Here is a 23,524-nt window from a genome sequence, read left to right as displayed (position 1 = left end):
CTTCATGGTTATGATGTTTGTTGATATTTTTAGAATCAATCTAAATGTCTTTTGGGGTTTCATCAATGTCTAATGGATTAAGGGCAATAAATATTTTTCTAAACATGAAATTTGATATAATGATTTAATTATGGGACTCATGACATGCTATCATGATGTTATTTGATTCTCAGATGCATTTCCTTTGCTTTATTTCATGGGTAAATAACCTAGGTACAAAAGGTGAGTTGTTGCCAAGTTACTACTAGGGTAACTAATTGATGAATTAGTTAATCTAGTGGAAACCATAATAAATTAATTAGGAAATAGGGGATACACTTTGAGATGAATCAACTAATTCCACAACCATGTCACTAGTGATTTTATAGAGTAAGGATGAGAGTAGGGGAAGGGAATTTGTATTGGCGCAATAATAAATCCTTGTCCTCATAAAATTTGTTTAGTTCTACATGTACTATTTGAGAGCTAGGGTCCATAGATGATTGCCAAAGTTACTAAATTTCTTGAATTTTAAAGATAGAGATGAATTTGTAAATACTAAAATTTTGATTAAACATTTAGTTTATGCACATTCTATTTTTCAGAATATTTTCTCTCTTTCTTTCCAAACATAAATTTAATAAATTAAAATTATATATCTATCTTATATATTATTATTATTTAATTTATAACATGCATAAATAATATTTCCCTTAGTGTTGTCAGTAAAGTGAAATTTAATATAAACATTACAAACTTTATACATTCAAATTTAAGGACTGTACATACAAAGAATACACAATTAGAATTTGAGATGACTAATTTGCTTTCTAAAAATATGTAATGAAATAAAAATATATAATATCATATGAATAAATAAGTATCTTTGCAATAAAAATTCAAAACATGAAAATGGATAATAAAAAATTTTTGCGGTCGTTCACTGGACAAACAATAAATTTCTTCAATTGCTACTGTCTTCAATTGTCACCATCTTCTGTGTCCTTACCAAGCCAGGGAAGATAACCTGCTATGCAATAAAACCTAAACCTTTGAAAAGCCTGAATACCATCCATTGACACATCATACTTTTCTAATGTTGACTTCATTCTGTGCCAGTTCTTTTTATGCCATTTTTCTTTGTTCGTCCTGCCTTCTGTTTTGACTATCTGCTCTTTTCCTTTTTTCATGTCTTCTTTCAACTCACCGAAGACACGTTTCTTTAAATCTGCTATCTGTTTCATCAAGTCATCAGAGACAGTCTCCTTTAGTTTCATTATTTCTGTCTTCAACTCATCCAGTGATTTATTTAACTCGTCATTCGCCAATTTCCCCGAGTTTGCATTCTCGCTATCTTGATAAGCAGTTCTTCCCGTATTCATTAAGTGTTCTACGATCCTTAGTAGTGAAGGTGGACTCTCTAGTTTAATATCACCAATTTCTTTCCAATTCTACAATACACAAGAACAAAATAATGTTAACATTTTTTGTTTTTCATATAATAAATATTGTATTATCATTAAACTAAGAATTAAACTGCAGATTGGTATACCTTTATGACAACAGTCATATTATCCTGCCATTCCCAACAGATAAAAATCCAGGTAATCAATTGTACTTGCCATCCAACCAAATTGTTTGCTTCTTTGCTTGCAGAGAAAATGTACCAAACCAATCTGTGGTAGTTGAGAAGGCGCTTCCACTCCCGTGGATGTTTTCTGTAGTCTGTAGCCAGCTCATGAAAGTACAAAAAGGCATCCTCCTCTCCTTTGCTATAATACCTTACAAATAACATCTCTCTCACGAGAATAGATGAAGTGGGTTTTTCTTTCCCTGGATAAACATGTACCTTCAGCCTTAATATCATTTATTGTTGAATGACACGAAACAAAACGGATATCATGGCAATATAGAACGCAAGCAATCTCACTAGTCCCTTTTGTATCTCATTTTGCACTAAGGTTATCACGCATTCCTTGTCACTACCAATAATCTCTAGTTATCGTTAAAAACAAAATGCAAATTTAAAATACCAACCTGACGCTGCCAATCTCATGTGTGCTAATTCTACTGAAGGCTGCATATTTATGGCGACTTGTTGGTTTGCAGTGTTTTCTTGTTGTACACTTTCTCTTTCTCTTCCGCCATTGCCTGACCTCCCAACAACTGAGATTAGAATCATAGAAAAGATCCTTTGTAAAAGTAAAATTAGATGAAAAACAAAGTCTGAGGATTTCCAAGGAATTACAATAATGAAAAATATCATTGTCAGCGTAATAATATATAACATTAGATAAAAAGCTACGTCAAAGCATCTCCTGAGAATTATCTTGATGAATGTAATTATCGTTCCTTACCCCTAGTAACAGCGGTATTTTCATTATCCATTACACCCAACTGTCCTCTTAGAAAGTTCCTTGATTCATCATCACGAGGATCCGGAAGGTCTAAAGGCAGTTGTATGATCTTTTGTAAATACACGTCTGCCAATTCTTCATGAGTTTTCAAAGATTTATCAACATTTACATATTCATAATTCTTTATTATTGCACTTTGTATTAACTTTTTGTCCATTCCTATCACCACATTTATTTCGCACACCGCCAAGACAAGATTGACAGCTGCCAACACCTGGTAAAGTAGTAAATATGTTAAGAAACAATGGGATTCGAAGAAAATTTATGAGCTGAGAACCAGTAAATTTCACTCAACATGAACACAAGAATGAGAAGGAACAAATTACAGTTAATATACCTGCAAGATCACTGATTCACTGCATCTATCCAAATCGTCCACAAAAACTATTATTCGAAGGTTGCTTCCTGACGAAGGGGTTAACTTTGGAGCTTGTATGGCGTTATCATGATGGCTTCTGTGATAGAATAGAAATGATGTTAGGTCCCATAGTGCTGTGAAGGCAGTCAAAAGCCAAGCAATGGCATTAAACACCCAAAAGGGTGTTTTACCAATTTCTTCTTTCAAAAAACAAATGTCTGAGATCACCCGTTCCTGATAACCCAGCTTGTCACTATGATCTGGAAATGTCATATACTGCATTAGTTGAGAGCTAACAGGCTTTAAAATGCCCATTGCTGACCTTGTTAGAGTCCACACAATTGTTACAAAAGCTGCTGGAGGCCATGCATATTTTACACTTCCCCATTCCTTTAACTTCTCACTGCCAAACACCACCCAAGCAATCCAAGTGAGCGAGCCTGCCAAAACCAGTGCGAGAAGAGGAGGGAAAAAGAATTCAATCCATAGACTGTATTTATTCTTTATCCATGCATTTCGCCAGCAAGTGTTTAGCCATTGAGCCTGGCTCATAATTCCTTCCAGCTCTTTGGTAATCTCCACTGCTAAACCTGCCAAAGCTTCTGTATCGTTCCTATATCTCCATGCATTGTACTGAACAGTTAAAACCCCGTGCATGTTTTCCTCAGCCGAAGTATCCGTTTTTGGAGAAGACGGCCAATGTAAACAAGAAGAGTTTTCCCCTGCTGAAGAATCTACTTTGGGAGCCGACTGCGAACGCAAACAAGCAGAAAAGTGAATCTCAAATTCATGTTTCATGAGAAAAGGAGCATTTAGTATTAAACCAATTTACACAAAATAGAAATTTGCTTACCATGTCGCTGCTGTCCATAGCTGCGAGTGCTTTAAAAACTGTCAGATACTTAAGGTCGTTCTGGTTTATAAATTTCTCCTCACATTCGTTTAAAAATGTTTCCATCTTGCCAAGTAACATTTCGTTGACTGTTTAGTTGCAATAACTTCTATCTATATATAGTAGATACTTGATTAGAAAGAGAAAAGAATTTACCTTTTTCTCAATTTCAACTGCACTGGTTTGTTTTACCTTGCCTCTAATGTAATCCCACAAGGTTACGAATACATTTTTGTTGACTCGTTCTCCACGCTTTATCTGTCTGTAAATGTATTCACATTTTCTTTTTCCAATTACTGATAACTCGCATTTTTTAATACCAGGCAGTTCCGAGGCCGAGCTTGATAATTTTGAGGACGGCAACAAAGCCATCTGAGATGCTGTGGTCAGTAAAATGCGTTCCGTCTGCATTATACAGAAAGATATGCTTGTTACAAGTTAGAAATCGGAATACAGAACACAAAATCTGGTTGATGTTCTTCACTCGAAAGATTTGTTTCTCACAAGTTTAAACTCGGAACAGATAATACCTGGAGCATTAGGCTAGATTTTCCTGTGCCCCAAGAACCAGTAATACCGACAGCTATGGGAGGCTTTATACAAGGGTTTAAAAATAGCGCAGCAAGGCCTTGTGCATAATTCAATCTCCCTGGTTTTTATACAGATACAACATATATGCATAAATAGGATTGCACGAATCGTATAAAATCCCTGAGTTTATGATCAATATCTTGTTAATGCAAAGGAATGAAAAACTAATTACTTACCAAGACTATCCGATATTGTCGGTTTATCATTTCCTTGTTCTTTGATCATCTTGACTTGTCTTAAAACTGCAATGCGAAATGGGGATGTCATTAATAAGAATAGTTAGGTTCTAAATATGCGACTAGGTTTGATGAGTTACCTCTATTTACTGTCTCATTGTTTGCTTCTCGTAATTGCGCCCCCCTTGGTGGGTCCCTGGTGCGCTCAATTTGATAACCTCTGCTAATCAGTTCTTTCGTCATTTCGATGTTCTCGTGAGAAACAGCTATTTGTAACAAATTCTCCTTTTGGAATCTTTTCCTTTCAGCTTCAAGATGTTTGTGAACTGCATCTGGCAGGTGCCCTGGATCCAGATATTGGTCAGCAGTACCTAATCCTGCCGCGGAGGCCCACAATAGGAGCGCTTTCTCTTTGTCTGATTTACATGCCTTGAGAAGTTTATTGGCCAATTCCTTTTTGTCCTCAGGTGCCAATTTCTGTTTGCTTTGAGTTTTTGCTTGGACTACGTAATGAAGAGCAGTTCTGCCATCGCGGTCACGTTCTCTTAGAGGGTGAGCACCGTGCTTCAACAGGATCTCTACTATATCAATGTATCCACGTTTTACTGCTTTATGTAGGGCAGTTTGTGCTATGTTATCTCCTTTAGTCAAATATTCATCTTTGATTTTATCCCAAGAAAGAAGCACCTTCACGGCCTGGGCTTTGCCTTTTGAAGCAGCAACATGCAATGGGGTTAGACTCCTAGTGCGGTCCACCAAATCGTCGTGAGGTATCTCTTTCTTCAAATATGCATCCAACAGCTTCTTATACAGAGCTCTGCCTTTGTATTCTCCTTTAACTGCATCGAATAATGGGTTTCGCCCCTTGCTATCTTTTATGTATATGAGCTCTGAATTAAACCCAAGCAGGCCTATGCAGAGCTCTTTATATCCATTGAGTGCTGCCGCATGGAGAGCAGTCCTCCCTTCTCTGTCGCACACCGCAACCATCTTTTCCACGTTCTCTGGAGTTACCCTGCCTATAATTGAGGCACTCATTTCAATTGCATTAGACTCATTATCACACGTAGCGGCCAAATGAAAAGCTGATTTTCCATCTTCATCATAGTCACCATCCGATAACTTTATTCCTTTCTCCAACAGCATATACACGATATCCACAGAGCCAAGTAGGAGAGAGTTGCGTAAGAGGTGTTCCTGATTCACCTTGCTGAAGTAAGCTTCCGGGTTTTTACACTTTGATAACAACTTGGCTGTTGACTCGTCATCAATATTTGGAAGGGTTCTATCTAAATAAGCTTCTGACTGTTCGGACTTAACTAATAACTTTGCTGTTGTCACATAATCCGTATTGGCAAGCGCTACATCAACAGGTGTGCACCCGTCGTCGTCTCTTAAAGCAAGTGAAAAATTGACGCGCGAACTTTTCAGTAGCACATCTATTACTTCACCCATTCTCCTTTTAACAGCACAGTGCAGGGCTGTCCTGCCTTTCGTGTCTTGAGCAGTCACTGATGCACCCCGATCAAGAAGAAGTTCACATAGATGCGCGATTCCTTTCTCTGAAGCGCCGTGAAGAGCAGTCCACTCTCTGTCATCTGCGGCATTCACAAATTCATATGTATTTCGCTCCTCACACTTATCGAGTAAAGCTTTTGCAATCTCTGTCCCCGTATCTATATCTTTATCAACCCCTACTTCCAATGCGTAATGCAATGCTGTCCAACTGTTCTTGTCTCGAGCAGTCAGTTCAGCACCGCGATCAACAAGTAGTCTGCATATATGTGCAGGTCCTTTTAATGATGCGACGTGAAGAGCAGTACTCCTAGCTCTCTTATCTGTAGCATTGACAAATTCACGTATAGTTTGCTCATCACACTTGGTGAGCAAAGCTTTTGCAATCGCTGACCCCGCATCTCGATCACTTCGTCCATCAAACGCACAGTGCAGGGCTGTCCTGCCTTCCGAATCTTGAGCAGTCATTACAGCACCTTCTTCAGCGAGGAGTTCACAGGCATGTGCAGTTCCGTTCTGTGAAGCATAGTGAAGAGCAGTTCGCCCTTTCTCATCTGTGGCATTGACAAACTGCTTCATACTTTGCTCATCACACCTGCGTACCAAAGCTTCTGCAATCTCTGACGCCACATCTCTATCCTTATCAATCCCTCCTTCAAATGCATAGTGGAGGGCTGTCATACCCTTCTTATCTTGCGCAGTCACTGAAGCACCGAGATCAGCAAGCTTTGCACAAATAAGCGCGTTCGCATTCTCTGAAGCGCGGTGAAGAGCAGTCCTCGCGCTCTCATCTGCAGCATTGACAAATTCACGTATACTTTGATCACTTTGACCGTTAAACCTGCTGAGCAAAGCTTCTGCAATTGGTATCCCTACATCTATAACTCTATCAATCTCGCCGTTAAATGCGTAGTGCAGGGCTGTTTGACCACTTTTATCTCTAGCAGTTACTGAAGCACCACTAGCAAGAAGCCGTCCACAGATATGACTGTCTGCTTTCTCTGAAGCCACCTGAAGAACAGTTATCCCTCTCTTGTCTGCGGCGTTGATACACACACGCATACTCAGCTCTTCAAATACACGTCCACTTCTGCGCAGGAAAGCTTCTAGAATTTGCTTCCCCGCATTAGTAACTTTGTGGAACCCTCCTTCAAATGCATAGTGCAGGGCCGTCATACCTTCCTTGTCTTGAACAGTTACAGAAGAGCCACTATCAATAAGGAGTCCACATATATATGCATTCCCTTTCTCTGAAGCACCGTGAAGAGCAGTCCTCCCATGTATATCTACAGCATTGACAAACATACGTATATTTTGCTTATCGCACATGCGTAGCAGAACTTTGGCAATCTCTGTCCCCATGCCTATAACTCTATCGACCTCTCCTTCAAATGCGTAGTGCAGCGCTGTCATACCCTCTTCATCTTGAGCAATCACTGAAGCACCTTGTTCCGCAAGCAGTTCACAGATACGGGAATTTCCTTTCTCTGAAGCACGGTGAAGCGCAGTCCTTCCTCCTCTATCTTTGGCATTAACAAAAACACGTATATTTTGCTTATCACACACGCGTAGCAAAACTTTTGCAATCTCTGTACCCACGCCTATAGCTCTGTCAATCGCTCCTTCAAATGCATAGTGCAGCGCTGTCATACTCTCTTTGTCTTGAGCACTCACTGAGCAACCATGATCAGCAAGCAGCTCACAGATGTGAGTGCTTCCTTTCTCTGAAGCGCGGTGAAGAGCAGTCCTCCCGCTCTCATCTGTGGCATTGACAAAATCACCTATATTTTCATTATCACATCTCGCTAGTAAAACCTTCACAATCTCTGCCCCCACGCCTACAAGTGTATCAGTCTCTCTTTCAAATGCACAGTGCAGTGCTGTCATACCCTTTTCGTCTTTAGCAGTCAATAAAGCACCGTGGTCAAGAAGCAGTTCAGCAATACGTGCATTTCCTTTCTGTGAAGCACTGTGAAGAGCAGTCCTCCGCCTCTCATCTGCATCTTTTACAAACTTATAAATAGTCTCCTCGTCACACTTGTCGAGCAAAGCTTGTGCAACCTCTATGCCCACATCTTCCTCCTGATATTTCGCAACTGAGTGTAAAACAGTCTTGTTTCTGTACTTACCAATTGCATAGTTTCTTCTAGGACGGGCCCCACATTTCAGGAGCATGTCTACAACAGCTATTTTATCCCTTCCTTCAATATCATTATGCTTTGGTTTCGCTACAACGAATAAAAGCTTGTCGAGGATGTCGTCGTAGTTATTCCACAGTGCATTATTTCGTAGCATCTCGTAAAATATTCCTGGATTACCAGCTGCTTTCTCCTTAGCTTGGCTTAGCATCTTTGTAGCACAACTGCCATCGCAATTATGCTCGAGCGGTTCGTGTAGGATACTTCTCCGGAAATGTGAGAGATGCAAGAGAATGGAAGTGGCAATCATTAAATTACTCTGACTGGTGCCTTTTATCTTCATCTGGCGTATATCTACGACGCTTAGACAAGAGCAAACTTCTACAACATAGCCGGGAAAGTTGTCGCACACAAAACTAAAAAATGAATCTGGAATGTCTTCTGTCTTCAAAGAATCCGGAAGGCTGTATTTGTAAGTTGCAGGTTGAATATAACGCCGTATAACCTGATCAGTCATATGCAGGTTGCCTTTTTCTTCTTTTACAACTTTCATCAGGCTGGATATAATTTCTTTGACCGAATTTTGTCTGTTACTATATTTCGCCTTTTTTGCCTTGTCAATCGCAGCACCTCCCTCTTCCTCAAGTCTTCTAGCTAAATGACCTATCATTTTGTTCATCTCTTCAAATTTTTCGACATCACTGAGTGGTATGTTTCCTCCTCTAACTTCCCCGACATTCGTAATTTCTGAATTTGACCAAGAGTTAAGCAACCAGTAAACTACTTCATAATTCCAGTCATCCACACACAAAAACAACGCCACTTCTTTTCCTCGCTTACCGAGCTGAACATCACCGTATGCACAACCTGGAAACACTCGTGAAAATTAGTCAATCATCTTCAGCGTGCGCACCCCCTCAAAATAATTTCCGAATTAATAAAACACCTTTCAATAACCCTAACTTTACATGTTGAGCTTAAAACGGCTCTGGAATTTCAAGGGTGCCTTTTATAGCTGTTATATTAATTTTTGATGAAAATTTGGTCATTTCAATATATTTTTAAAACATTTTAAGAAGTATGTTGATGCTCCAAAAAATATATAATATAGGACTATGTCAATATAAATTTATATTTTAATAACATATATTAAGTAAAAGTACTTTTTATTATTTTTTAATAAAATTATGTCTCAGTTTACAGTTTGGAGATTGAAGTTATTGACTTAAGAAATTATGTATTCGAATAAAAATAATTATGAGAAATCAAATAAATTATTTTAGATTCTTTATCTAAATAAGCACATTCATCATCTTTATAGAATAACACGATTTATTTGATAAAATGAAAGCAAGTGTTACACAAAAATTAGATTGATCATCCTAAATTAAAAGAAATTAGCCTTTTTTATAATTATGTATTCAAGATATTTCTTAATATTTATAAATTTAAACCATAGTTATCCTTGATATCATTCACTCAATAGTTATAGATAAGAAAATAAAATTTAAAAATAAAGTAGAGATCCCAATAATGCTTCCAAGGGAGATCTATGGCACCTTTAATGATAAACCAACATAATATTTCCTTGATAATAAATGGTTTTATGGATATCCTCATTAGAAAATTCATTAAAGAAAGGAAAACTTACAATATAATGTCATTTTCTAGGTTGACTCGTCTATAAAATTGAATTTGAGCATTTCGAGCCAAAATTATTTTTTGATCATAGATAGATATATTATAATTTCTCCAACATTTTACCTTGAAAATATCTATCAAATGTATATATTACAACAATTTGAATCTCATTATCAAAAAAGTAAATTAAATTTCAAAAATCCATGTTCAATAACCCATACTCTTTTTTAAAACTACCATCAAGACTATGCTCATAAAAATTATAGTGTTTTAATTGAACATAATCTATTATAATTTAAAAAGATACAACAAAAAATAAAATTAATAGTCCAATAAATATTTTATGAGACAATAGTAAATTGTGTATTTTTTAAAATTGAAACAAGAGGAGAGCGTCCTCAAAGAATATATAGTTTTTTAATTGATTTAAATAGTTTTGTTATGAAAAATATGGTAGAAGGTGAAAACAGTAAATTTTGGTGAGTTAGAATTTGAATATTTATAAATGAGAAAATCTAAATAAAAAGTCATATTTTAATTTTTAATAGAAAAATAAGCTATTTATATATAATTTGCAGTGAGTCCAAGCCTCTAATATTTAGCATTTTTCACCAACTACAATATGAAAAATGCATACGAGATGCAAATTTGATCAGACATTCACCAGTTACTGATAGTCTTTGCTATACTATCTACAAATTTGTTCAGGCATTGCAATTTTGGAGGTGATAAGCAGAAATTGATCAGCAAATGTGATTTATTTAGACCGCAGTGAGCAAATTTTGTTTAGTGAATGCATATTAATCTGACAGTGAATGCCAATTATTTAGTCAACGACATTGAGCATTTTTTGAAGCTTTGGCAGCAATTGAAAACTAGGGTTTTTATTTTCTGCAAAGCTTTTTTATCAAAATTGCTCTTTTTGATCCACATTTGATTTTTGATCGGGTCTGCGCCTAGGGCTTTGTCAAGGTGGCAACCTACAGCTTTGCCATTATTGATGGCAAGGGACAGTGTAGCTACCTCGTGTAGCTCCTCGATCTAAGTGTATCCCTTTCTACATCCAGCATTAAAGACTTTAAAATGTCTAAGGTGAGTGGTAATGGCAAGACCACCAAGCAAGTACCAGGTAATACATTTTTTACAGCGGTTAAATCTACTCTAGGTAATGGCAATAGTAACCCAGTCTCCCATAGCAACGATTGACCTAAGTCTTTTTTTGAGGTTGTGGGTCGATCATCGGTCATTAACAATAGGGAAAGGTTTGATTTTGCAAGTATAGGTAACAATGATGTATCTGAATCCAGTAAGCCCCCTTCAATTGCTTTGTCTCCTTTTGCCATTGTTCCTAATCTTGAAATGTTGGAAGAAATTGTTAAGGAAAAAGACAGATTAAGAAATACTATTTTTTTTTCTCAGCTATTGAAATTAATAAATGTCTGCCAAGGAAATTTATGGATGACTTGTTCCATCATTACTAGAATAAAAAATCTTGGGTTGCATATTTCATTCTGTAGGCAAATACAAAAGGGTTTATATGTGATTTTCTTTGTGAATCATGATGCTCAAACAGAGGTTCTTAAAAACCAATATTGGAATGTGGGTTCAACATCTTTTAGGGCTATTGCTTGGTCGCCAGAGGTAGTCCATGAGGAGGTTCTCACACTTTCAGCTCCAAGATGGATACTAGTAAAAAACATTCCCACTTTTTTGTGGCATATTTTGCCGCATTTGCTTGAGCCTATTTGTAAAATTATTCAAATGGATGAAACTCTGAGACTCATCCCACATATAGACATTAGAATTCTTATCTCTCTCTTGCCTGGTAAGGACCTTCCTACTAATATTTCAATTAACATCCTTAATGATGCTTATATCTATCGTATAAAGGTTTCAGGAGGGTTGAACACATGTTTTCTCTACCGCAAAGAAGGCCACCTCCATAAGGATTGTCCGATCATTAGGAAAAAACCTAATCCCTCCAATGATTCAACTAAAAATATGGCCAATCCTCCTGTCACCAATAATCCTCTCCTTGAGAATGCTCTCTGTCATTCAACCCCTTCTTCTTCTTCATCCCCATCGCCTCCCTCCAAAACCCTGAACCCCACTAATGTTTTGAGTAAAGTTGTTCCTAACATTGTTCGGCCTGAGAATGTTTCAACTAAAATCGTGCCTAACCCTCTCTTTGCTATTACTGTTTGGCCTGAGAACATTTTATGTGATACCACTCCTACATCTAAAAGTCTTTAGATGCCCCCCAGTCTTGATTTAGCTATTGATCTTAATACAGATGATGGTTTTACTATTGTTCAGGATAAGAAAAAAAGAAGAAGGGGAAACAATATCTCTATGCCTAAAAAATTTCACCCCAACAACAGTAATAATCATCATGTTAAATTGTTAACTGGTCCTGCTTTGACTAACGTGAATACTATCAGTCAAAATGTTGATATCAATTGTAAGCCCTAAACTAGTGAGTCCTCTCAAAAACTCCCCCAAAAAATCTTCTAAGAGATTGGGGAGTATTATGAATTTGAAATTATTCTGGTTGCCCCCATTCCCCCAAAGTCTAATAATGGGTAGTGCATGGATGTGGATTCTCTAGCGGATATTGAAGATGATGTTAACACCTACTCTCCTGCTGCCAGGTGAAGAGGAAGATCACCCGGTTCAAAAAATGAGCCATTTGTGCCTAAACTAGGGGATTCCTCAAATAATTTTTTGGCCCTAGCTGATCAAGAGGGTATTGCATGCTCCACCTCTAACATTTTATCTCAATGAATTTCCTATCTTGGAATGTGAAGGGTTTAGAGTCCCTTGATAGAAAATTTGTTATCAAGCAATTGTTAAATTCTCTACACTCCATAGACTTCTTTATGATGCAGGAAGTTAAGTCTGTGGGATTCACTTTGGATTCCAATCTCAATTTTATTTGGAAAGATGCTATTAAGTTTTGCACTAACCATGAGAGAGGTAGAGGAGGAATTTCCCTACTTATTAGTAATAAATGGGAAATTTATATTACTAATAATGGATGTTCTCCTTGTCCAAAAGTAGTGTGGGTTACTTTGCAATATGATGACAAGACCTTCAGGGTCTATGCTATTTATGCTTCAAATGGCCCTAAGGAAATAATTGAACTATGGAAATGGCTTATAGACCTCCCAGATATGCCTTGGCTCTTCGGTGGAGATTTCAACATGATTGAGTCTCAGGATGACAAGTCGGTGGGCATTCCCTTTCATTGGAAGGATAATGAAATTTTTTTATTGGAATAGATTTTTAAATTCTAACTATATTTTTTATCTTATTGCTGGTAACATGAAAACCGACCCTAGATTATGGCACACCTGGTGCAACTTTCATCAAGGCCATGCTAGGATTTATTCCAGGCTTGACAAATTTTATGCCAATAAGTATTTTTTTCTCTTTTCATCCTGACATGTCTAGATTTATTGTTTAGGTTATTGCCACCATTTTGTTTGACCATCACCCTATTTTAACTAAGGTTAATTTTAATAGTAGTCCCCTTTAGCACAAGTCTAGAAGCAGTAAATTTATATTAAACACCAGCCTCCTCATGGATGAGGATGTTCTTGCTGTTGTGCAAATTATCAGAAGTATCAATAAAATTAACCTTCAGCACCTATCCCATCTTGATAGATGGAAAACTAACCTTTCTCCATGGAGGATTTTTCTTCAAACCATTGGTCAAAAAAAGGCTAAGGATTATGGGTTTGTTGAAAAAAATTTATCTTCTAAATTGCAAATAGCAGAGAACAATATCTAAAGAGATTCCTCCAATATGGATCTTCTCTCCCAAGTCATGGCTACTAAAGATGCTCTTAGGAAGCATTAGCAAGTTAGGATTCATGGAGCAAGAATCAGATCTAGAGCCCACTAGCTCCAACATGGGGATAGGGGCTCTATATTTTTCTTCAATTTGCTTAAACATAAACGTATTAAAGAGTCCATTGATAGACTCTCGATTGATAATCAAGACATTTCAGACCCTGAGGTTATTATTCAAGCTTTTGTTGATTATTACAAGACTCTTTTTACTTTAGATGACTCTTTTGAGGTTGAGTCTTTAAGAAATAAATGCAAAACACTTATTCCTAAAAAGTTGGACTCGGATGATATTGCTATGCTTGCTAAAGATATCCCTATTGAGGAGATTGAGGGAGCTATCAAGGAACTCAATAATGATAAGGCCCCGGGTCCTAATGATTTTCCTATTGAGTTCTATAAATCCAATATCAATTGGATATGTAAGGATCTCCATGACTTATACTCTGAAGCTTTGTCTATTGGTTCCTTGGGACAAGATGTTAATAGGGGGATCATTAAACTCCTCCCCAAGGACAGAGATAAAACCCTAATTAGGAATTGGAGGCTGATTACCCTTCTTGATGTGTCATATAATATTTTGGCTAAAATTGTGGCTCTTAGGTTAGTCAATATTCTTCCTAAATTTGTTAACTCTATCTAAATTGGTTTCGTCAAGGGTAGATATATTCTCAAGAATCTCATAACTAGTTGGGAAGCTATGGAATGGTCTAAATGCTCACACCAAAATTCATCCATGCTTCTTTTGGATTTTGAGAAGGCTTATGACAAGGTTGAATGGGGGTTTATTCTTACGATGTTAGAGGCCTTCAGTTTCCCTCCCTCCTTTTGTAATACTGTCCAAGTGCTTCTTAGAGATGCTTCTGCTAAGGTTGAAGTTAATGGTGTTCTCTCTACTCCTTTTTCTCTAGGGAGATCCATTAGACAAGGGTGCCCTCAAGCACCTTCTCTTTTTGTGATTGCTTCAGAGGCTCTTTTATATATTCTCAGCGATAATTCTTTAACTCCTGATGTCAGAGGTATCTATTTTCCTAATGATGAAGAGCTTATCAATTGCTAGTTTGTGGATGATACTGCATTGTTCTTTGAGTTTTCAAAAAGTAATTTTAAGGCTTTGCAATATAAACTCAATTTTTTTTGTTCTATATCTTGGGCTAAGATATATCAATTTGTTTGGGGTGGAATGTGCAGCCCCCGGATTGGTTTTCTCAATACAATTTTCAATGGGGTGGCCCCAATAAGATCACTAGATATCTTGGTATCCCTTTCTTAGTGGAACCTGCCCTCAAAGACATGTGGTCATGGGTTAAAGATAAGATTAATAAGAAGCTTAACAAATGGCATAATAGGGCATTATCTTTGGTAGGCAGAATTTAGGTTTGCTAGAAGATGTTGTCCTCTTACACCATTTACTATTCCTATATCTGGTTGTTTAACAATTATCAAATTGCTGAAATTCAAAAGTCCATTAGACAATTTATTTGGATTGATGGCAAGGGTAATAATAAAATTCATTTTGTTAAGTGGGCTTGATGCCACATTGATAAGGCCCTTGGGGGACTTGGGCTAAAGGATTTAAGAATATAGGGTATTGCCCTATCTATAAAATGGATTTTTCAATCCGTGGAGGGTGACTGTCCTTGGAAAGTGTTGGTTAGAAACAACATTGAGAGGGGTGTGCCTAAGAAAGCCAAATCTTAGACTAATCTCCCCTCTTGCAACCTCATTATTGGTAATTTTCATGTCATGGTCCAAGGTTCTACTATTTTCAGATCTATTTGGAAGGCTTGGGACCATGTTAGGAAATTCATCACTAATAAGGATTTTCATTGTAATAATCAACTCCATGGTGAAAGATCCATTTGGAGGAACCTTCAACTAAATTGTAAACCTTTGGCCCTTACCCAAGGGTGTTTTGCTAGACTGTGGGCTAAGAAAGGTATTAAATAGTTCATAGATCTCTTTGAGCATAATCAAATCACTCCTTGGGATGAGCTTAAAAGTAATTATAATATCCTTGATTCCCATAAAAGAACTTACAACATGATTGTGCAATTTGTTAATGGTCTTCGCACTATATGCCATGTTGATTCTCAAAGGCACCTTAAATGTAGCTGGCCTGGTAGAGTTGTCACGAATCTGCTTAAGGCCAAGAATATATATAGAATCCTTGATTGTAACACAGATATTATTGATCATGTCAATGTTGTTTGGTACTCTTCTTATGATGCCGATGTTTGGAAAAAATACTTTGATATCTTGTGGAAGAATTCTATTGAGCCTAAAATTAGATACTTCAGATGGTTAGTCATGTTGGACAAGCTGCTTATTTAGAGAGATTTATCTAATTCTGATATTTGTAATTTATGCAGAGTTCCTAAAACTAGTAGACATATTCTTTTAGATTGTACTTGTGCTAAATAAATATGGAGAATGTTTGGCAATATTTATCCTATTGATGTTAATATTTTTGGTATTATCACTGGTCATATTAATGGTCTTCCTAAAGATACCAATTTATTTTGGAATATATTGTTGTCTAACATTCTCTGGTAGATCTAGAAGTATAGGAATGAGGAAAGGTACCAAGGTAAACTGAGGGATCTTATTGAGTTTTTTCAAAAACTCACTTATTTTAATTTTCTTTTGTAGGTGCAGGCTACTATGCTGATTGAGTGGGACAAAATGAGAAGGTTCCTTCATGATGGGCATGCTATTTTTTTCTACTATGAGTGGAAGCATGGATACCAATGGCGTAGAACCCTAGATGATCTGCAAGCTTTTGAGCATGCTTGCATTAGGCTGAATAGATAAATCAGTAACAAAGTGAATGCTAGAAAAGAAGATTTATTTAGGTTGATGCAGATTCAAGAACGTAAAAGTGTTGTTTGGATGGAGGGTCCCTTAGGTTGGATTGCTTGGGTGGTCAATTTCTATGATGTTCTTAGTTAGATAGTCCTTCTTCTCCTCTTTTTGTTATGTTATACAGCTAATACTGTTCTTACTTTGTGAGGCTTGGCCTCCTTATTGATTTTTGTGGTGGTAATTTGGTTTCTTTGTATTTTCTGATACTCTTATATCTAATAGAAAAAAAAACTACAATATTATATTTAAAAATTTAATGGAAATATATATATATATATATATATAAAATTCTAGATACATGCCACTTTTATATAATTGAAATTCAAGATTTTTTCTTTTATTAGCATCTTCTTTATAAAATAGTGACACGTGTTTATGATTTTACCCATAATTTTGAGACCCAAACAATGAATTTCTCCATATATAAATTTATAACTAGGGAGATCTTGTAAGGTAGGTAGTATTTAAGAAGTAATATTATCAAAAGATAAGTACACCTAAATGTCTAGTAGTAAACCTACCTAGCCGATGAAGTACTATCACTGAATGATCATAAGTTTTTTTTATAATAAAACATAAGGGCTTCAAATATTAATCTAGAAGTAGATCCTCTATTCCATAAAATGAAGAATATACAAAATTATTTTCTACATAAATTCAAAAGAATATTTAGAAAATACTTATCAAGAAATTGAAAAATATGCTTAATTATTTACTACATAAGTTCAAAAGAATATTTAAGAAATAGTTATCAAATTTAATTTCATTGATTTATTATCTATGGTAATCAAGATAAATAGAGAAGATTTTTCTAAAGTCGGTTACATCACTTAGTTTTGTAGCCTTAATTTAAAAATATTGTTGATCAACCAAAAACTATAGGTGGGGTTAAGCACCAAAGCTCCTAGCCCAATACCAACCATAGTTAGCATCCTTAGATCACTATCTCTTAACTAATATAACCAAACCTCTTCTTCATATGGTATAGTCAGAAAAAGACATGGTTTACAATGTTAGATTCTCTTGGGCCTTATTTGGATGCTGGGATATGATTTAAGAATTATAATTTAAAATTTCAGATTTGGAGTTCTAGAACTTGAAATCCCAATTACAATTTCTATAGTTTAGATTTGAAGCATTTTCCTCAAATCTTTAAATATATTTGATGTTTCAATATTTTTTTTTAATTTTGAGGTTTTTTGGTTTAAAATGTGATTACATAGTGGATATGAGAATCATTGTGATATAAGATGACTTTCTCCAAAATGAAATGTCATTTTTGAAGCCACTGATTGACTTTATTTTGATTTTACAAGAAACAATATCTAGTGATCTAACAACAACATCATTCTATGATAGTTGTTAAAATGAAACAAGAAGACATTTATCGAGTCTTGATGTGGTTGAAGGGGGAAAAAACAAACAAATCTACAAAACTATTATGCCAATAACATTAACCCACATAATCTCACTTCAATGAATGTAAATTTAGTAATGACTAATAGGGATACATCTAAACCATTAGTTTAAGAGGCTCTAAATCTTAGAGTAAAATTGAATTTCTATTGATGTTGCACAAAATACTATCTAGTGATGACAACACCATCATTCTATCAAAATTGCTAAAATAAAATGAGAAGACATTCATCGGTTTCTGATGTGGTTGAAGAAATAAAAAAGACAAATTTAAAAAATTGTCGACCAATAACATTAACCTAGATTATTTCACTTGAAGGAATGTAAATTTAGTAATGACTAATAGAGATACTTCAAATCCATTGGTTTTAGAAGCTCTAAATCTTAGAGTCAGCCCAAATTCCTAGTTTATAGCGTAAACAACATGCTCTAAAGTTTTAGAGGTAACAAATGAGACCAACATGAAGACATTTTTCAAGAAGAATGAGAGGCCAACAAGATTTTGTGGTGTTTTCAACAAAGAAAGTCTTCCTTACCCATGGAACGAGGTATGTCTTGTCTTTATGAGGTATCTTACCTTAGAGGATAGGTTTGTGGTCTTTTATTTTTTTCATTTCCCATTGTCAAATCACTTTAAGAACCACAATGGAATTTCTATTCCTTTTTTCCTTTGGCATGATCTTTTAGCCACTGTAGATGATCTTAAGGATAGGGAAAAGAAGTGAAAAAGATACACTATTTTGTACCAAGGTTTATTTCCTTGATTTTACCATTTCCACCTTTCCCTAGCCCATCTCCTCTCTATCACTACCAATTAGGACCCACCTTTTCTGCCTAGTAGTGCTAGGGGTTATTCTATGACTCCCACACCAAATCCCTCCCCATCATACATGCTATTAGGAAATCTTAAAAATAATTCAAAACCTAAGAAAAAGTCAAATGTTGAAAATAAAGATTAAATTGAATTGTTTGATTTGGAGGAATAGAATGATGGAGGTCGAAGGAGATCTAGGAGACTTGCTAAAAGTAAGGCTTGGATGAAACAAAAATCTTGTAGGGTTTGAAAGAATAATTATGAAATGGAGTCTGAAACCAATGAGAAACAAGATAAAAATTTGAAAAAGAGAATAGGGAAGGATGAAGAATGGGAGGGGATGAGAACTGAAGAGACTAGTTTGGCCTTAGAGGATATTAGAACTCAGAAAAATAAGAAGAAATTTAGTGAGGACACAACCCATGTTTTGGCTAGCTTTTCAATGAACAAAGTGGATTTCATTTCTAGCATCATTTTAGGAAAGTAGAATGATACACCAATAATGAAACGACTTATCTTGTTGGTATGTATAAAAAAATTAAGAAAATGGTTTCTACTAATCCCATTTTGTTTTAGGTTAAGGCTATTGAGGCTATAAATTGTAACTATATTGGATGCCAAGAGTTGTTTGGCAATGTCAAGGACATTAAGAAGGAGTTGGTTGCCCTCAAGGATAAATTTTAAGCCTTGGATGAGAGTTCTGCTACTCTTTCTAAATTCTCTCTCAAGGACACCCATGCTACTAGTGTCACCCTACAACTATTTCAACAAGAGAATGATAAGAACAACATTGGGACTGGGGACTCTATTAGTCTCTATGGCTTCTTGGAAAATGATTGGGATATAGTTTTATTGGCTACGAAATAGAAGGAGAAGGCCAATGTTCATGATTAGTATTTTTTCCTTTCTACTCATCAAACTTTATTTTTGGTTGTGTCCATCTTTTACCTTTAATTTCAATTCATAAGGCCTTAAAGACTTTTTATTTTGAAGTTTTAAACTCTACAATAGATATGTGGTAGATATATTGTTATAATTTTTTTATTAGATGGAATACAATACACAATTTAGTAGATAATTTGTTGATTATGTGATGATTTTTCTCTCCACTAATGGTTATGTGAATATCTATGCTTCTAGCTAGGATGGTGGTACTGGCAGGGATACTATGTTTTTTATGTTAAATGCGGGGCAGGTGGCTAGTAATTTTTATTTTTATTATCTTTGTAGTGGTTTAACCATTGTTATGTACTAAGGCCCAACCCCCTTGTTTTGGCTTCTATTAATAAAAAAAAAAATCTCCATTCTATTTGGGATAAAATATCAAGAATTGAGATGCCACTTTGCAATTCCAAATTTGCACCAATATAAGAAATTATAATTTTAAATATAGAGTTCCCAACTTGGTCACTCTACGGAAAATTTTCCTACTAGCTCAAGTTTTTCACACGATGATCACCAAGCATTCCAAGTTGATGAATGTATTGATGTTTGATGTGGATTTGTGCTTAACCACATCAAAAATTTATGAAGAATATATTGGGTTGGAAGTTGTGAAATTTTTTTTTCAGAGATAGCATGACCCCCAAAATAACCATACTTACAAAAAAACATTTTTTATGCTAGCAGTTTAAACTAGAAGGTGTGCTTAGACTTTTAAGCAAGTACCCAACTAAATTATAAGAAAATAGAAGTTATGAGAGACCAATCAAACTTATTTCAACAATAGTTTTGATAATCACATTCAAGCAACTAGTGAATGCATATAATTTTATTCCCACCCAGATTAGAGTTTGTGATCAAATTATATAAAGAAGGCTTTAAAGATTTTCATTTCAATTCATATTAAATCCAATTTTTTGGAAAATTGGAATTAAAATGGGATTTCAAGTTTTTGGCAAATTAGAATTAAATTGATATTAAATAAAATTTAGATCTAAGGAGAAATGGACATACCGAATTCTAATTTTTTCAATTTAAATTCTAATTTTGTACACCCAAACAAAATATTAGAATTTTCTAGTAATACAAATGTTAATTCCTATCTAATTCCAACAACCAAACAAGCCTTTGGGAGTTCAAAAATTAGAGAAGATTGGATAAAGTTAAAAAAGAAGAAGAATTGATGTCTAATTGATTAAAAAAATTGAAAATGATAAAGATGTTATCATAACAATCTCCCTCTCTCTCTCTCTCTCCCTTTAACAAAATAACCCTACTTGGGAATATAAGTGTGAGGCCAAAAGAGGAAATTAGTCTCCCAAATTTTGGAACTAAGATTAGAAATTTAAACTGATTAGATTTATTATCTAATTATTGGTTTAGATTTAACAAAATACTTTCAATCAATCAATATTTAAAGTGTCTCATCTATATAAAAAAAGAAAAATTATTTCAAGCTCCTTCATATATTATTCATCTATTTTTTTATTATTAAAATATAAATGTAATCTAAAATAAGTTTCTCCTCCTTTTATCCTCTTAGGTCACTTTTCCTTAATACTAAAAAATATTTGTAGTGTACCTTTACTTGAAATATATCATAAAAACACAATGATTGTTTATTTTAGAGGAAGATAAATTAACATTTATATTCTTTTTAGTTTTTAATTTTTGTTTTTGGAAAATAGATGTCTAATTATGCCTTTTTTTTTATGGCCATGTAAACTTCATTTTTACCTTCAAAATACATCCTCTATAAATTACTAGTGGATAATTTTTTCCTCAATAATTGACTATACATAAAGAGCAACATTGGTCATTTCAACTACTAGTCTTTACATTATTCAATTGTACTTAAATATTTCCATAATAAAACTATGTTTACATGGTGATTAGCAATAGGATGAAGAAGCGATTTTGGGATCCATCATATGTAAAAATCATGTAAAAAAAAAAAAAAAAAACCTTTCTCTTAAAGTTTGTCACAGACAATATTGCATACCCGACTATAAAATAAAAAATTCTAAAACTAGCTTGTTTTTGTGTATGAAAAACCATAAGCATAAAGGATTTCAGACATTTCACTTACCCTCTAGCAAACGATAGTGGTTTTGTTTGTTGCGGACGGGCCTCGGGGTTTTCCAAATTGAAAGATGGTTGGAGGAGATGGACAAGAGGTTCGAGAATACCAGATCTCACAATTGGTTCAAACTGTTTGAGCACTACAGGGTTGTGCTTCCTCTACAATAGATTCTTGAGACGATAATGATCTTCTAGCCCAACAAGTAGCATAGATACTATTCCCTATGATAATAATGTCGACTTCTATAAATTGGATACTTCATCTTTTAACTTGACCCGAGTCACAACCTTATCTAATGATGGTGGAAAGAAGTTACCATGTTTGAATTATCGTGAAAAGCAGTCACTTTTTGCGGGCACATAATTAATTCATTCTTATCTTGACTAAGTTTTTAAAAAAAAATTGAGAGTAGAAAAAGAAATAAAACTCAGAAAATTTGGTAATGACCAATGAGAAAATAGAAATTATTATGCTAAAATAGATTTTTAAAAAATAACCTCTAAAACATTAGCTTTTTGCATTTTATTTTTATATATACGAATTATAAAGAGAGCTAATGAAAATATTAGTTCCTTGCCTTATATGTAAAACAGGACTAATAAAGCACAAAAATCTTATTCAATAAGTTTAAATATAATTTTGTGCTTTATATTTTTTATACCATATTAGTCTACAACAAAGTATTTTTAAATTATCGAAGCACTTAAATACCCATGCATTTTATCAGATCTGTAAATGTGTTTTCTTACTTTTGACATTGGCGAGGTAAAAAAAGAAATATCCCTAACTTTACATTATTGCGCTTCAGTAAGTTCAACAGTATCAAATTAGCGAAGTTCTTCTCCTTCCACAACCTCGATCTAAGTAATAACCATGATTATTTATATTTTGAAATCGCTCGCAAGCCATAATTACCTACGAATTTCCATAAGGCAGATGCAGGTTTCCAAACTAATATAATGATAGAATAAGACAACATACTGGAAGCTTGAGTTTGAATATGAATGAGCAGCATATAGCCGAGACAGCCTTTGAAGTCATCTCCCATTTCATAATCATATCCCGCACCGGTTATCCAGCCGTCCAGCAGACGCGCTCTGTCCCATCTTCTCAAAACACTTTTCTTTTTGATCGTCTCCAATCCATCTTTGGCCTCCTTATAAGTCGCCAGGCGCCACCCATCTGGAGTGCTGTGATAACTCCTTTCCACCTTCCGGAATACATTTGCAGTGATCTGATCGCTTTGCTGGGGTGGATTCAAATCCATCTGAGATCTAAACGACGAAACTCTAGGACCAAGGAAAAGAAAACGTTAAAGAACATACAAAGAAAAACTAAATCAGATAGGCTGTCGAACAAAGAGCAAATGGATAGCGTTAACCATTGTTATATTTTGCAGTAAAACAGTATAGCTACAATCATGTGCAGAACTAACCTGGAGCATTCTGCAGTCATGAACTTTGTAAAAACAGATCTAGTATGCGATCTACACTAATTTCATATAACACAAATTATTAGTAGTCCCTCCCCACCTTCAAAGGCAGCAAGCACTGCTTTGATTACACAACTGCAGTGAACATAGTTATAGACCAATTTTGTAAGAGCCCGACCTCAAATCAAGAATATTTCTAAGAAAACATGATCAACATGATATTGCTGAGAATAGTGGAATACGGTGCTTTATTTATTTATTTATAGACACTTCCCGAGAAAGGCAAATATTAACGATTGGGAGGAAAATGGTTAAGAAGTGATCAAAATCACTATCTGCTTTTATCTGGTCCCCATTTTTAAGAGGCGTACGTCGATGGGGCTTTCGAGGAATATTTAGGTTCCCACCGGGAC

The 23,524-nt window shown here is 35.2% G+C and overlaps 1 protein-coding gene across 2 annotated transcripts; it reads right to left on the bottom strand.

The window, feature by feature from the left end:
* Positions 1 to 818: 818 nt before the first annotated feature.
* LOC149562571 (uncharacterized) lies at positions 819 to 23,335 on the bottom strand. Of its 2 annotated transcripts, none has more exons than XM_089826058.1 (12): positions 23,115 to 23,335; positions 22,661 to 22,968; positions 4,554 to 8,933; positions 4,414 to 4,479; positions 4,177 to 4,295; positions 3,803 to 4,051; positions 3,608 to 3,712; positions 2,734 to 3,504; positions 2,337 to 2,610; positions 2,017 to 2,145; positions 1,532 to 1,812; positions 819 to 1,430 (listed from the first exon to the last, which is right to left on the bottom strand). In XM_089826058.1, the coding sequence occupies exons 1-12, from the start codon at positions 23,132 to 23,134 to the stop codon at positions 960 to 962; spliced, it is 7,173 nt and encodes a 2,390-aa protein (XP_089682184.1). In that variant the 5' UTR covers positions 23,135 to 23,335; the 3' UTR covers positions 819 to 959. The 2 variants fall into 2 exon arrangements, with proteins under 2 accessions (XP_089682184.1, XP_089682185.1); XM_089826059.1 differs by having other exon boundaries at positions 2,017 to 2,130; positions 23,115 to 23,334.
* Between the last annotated feature and the right edge of the window lie 189 nt (positions 23,336 to 23,524).

The sequence above is a fragment of the Cupressus sempervirens genome, chromosome 4 (genome assembly GCF_028749045.1).
Source record: "Cupressus sempervirens isolate cs-2001-9-10 chromosome 4, ASM2874904v1, whole genome shotgun sequence".
NCBI classification, from domain to species: domain Eukaryota; kingdom Viridiplantae; phylum Streptophyta; class Pinopsida; order Cupressales; family Cupressaceae; genus Cupressus; species Cupressus sempervirens.
Note: the sequence above shows the minus strand (reverse complement) of the source record. Positions and strands in the feature narration are given on the sequence as shown.

Coding starts and splice junctions, on each gene's coding strand:
- LOC149562571 (XM_089826058.1), bottom strand. CDS start 23,134: ATGACTGCAGAATGCTCCAG. Junction 8,934..22,660: donor TATTCAAACTCAAGCTTCCA/GTATGTTGTCTT, acceptor GAGTGTTTCCAG/GTTGTGCATACGGTGATGTT. Junction 1,813..2,016: donor CATGAGATTGGCAGCGTCAG/GTTGGTATTTTA, acceptor ATGTTTATCCAG/GGAAAGAAAAACCCACTTCA.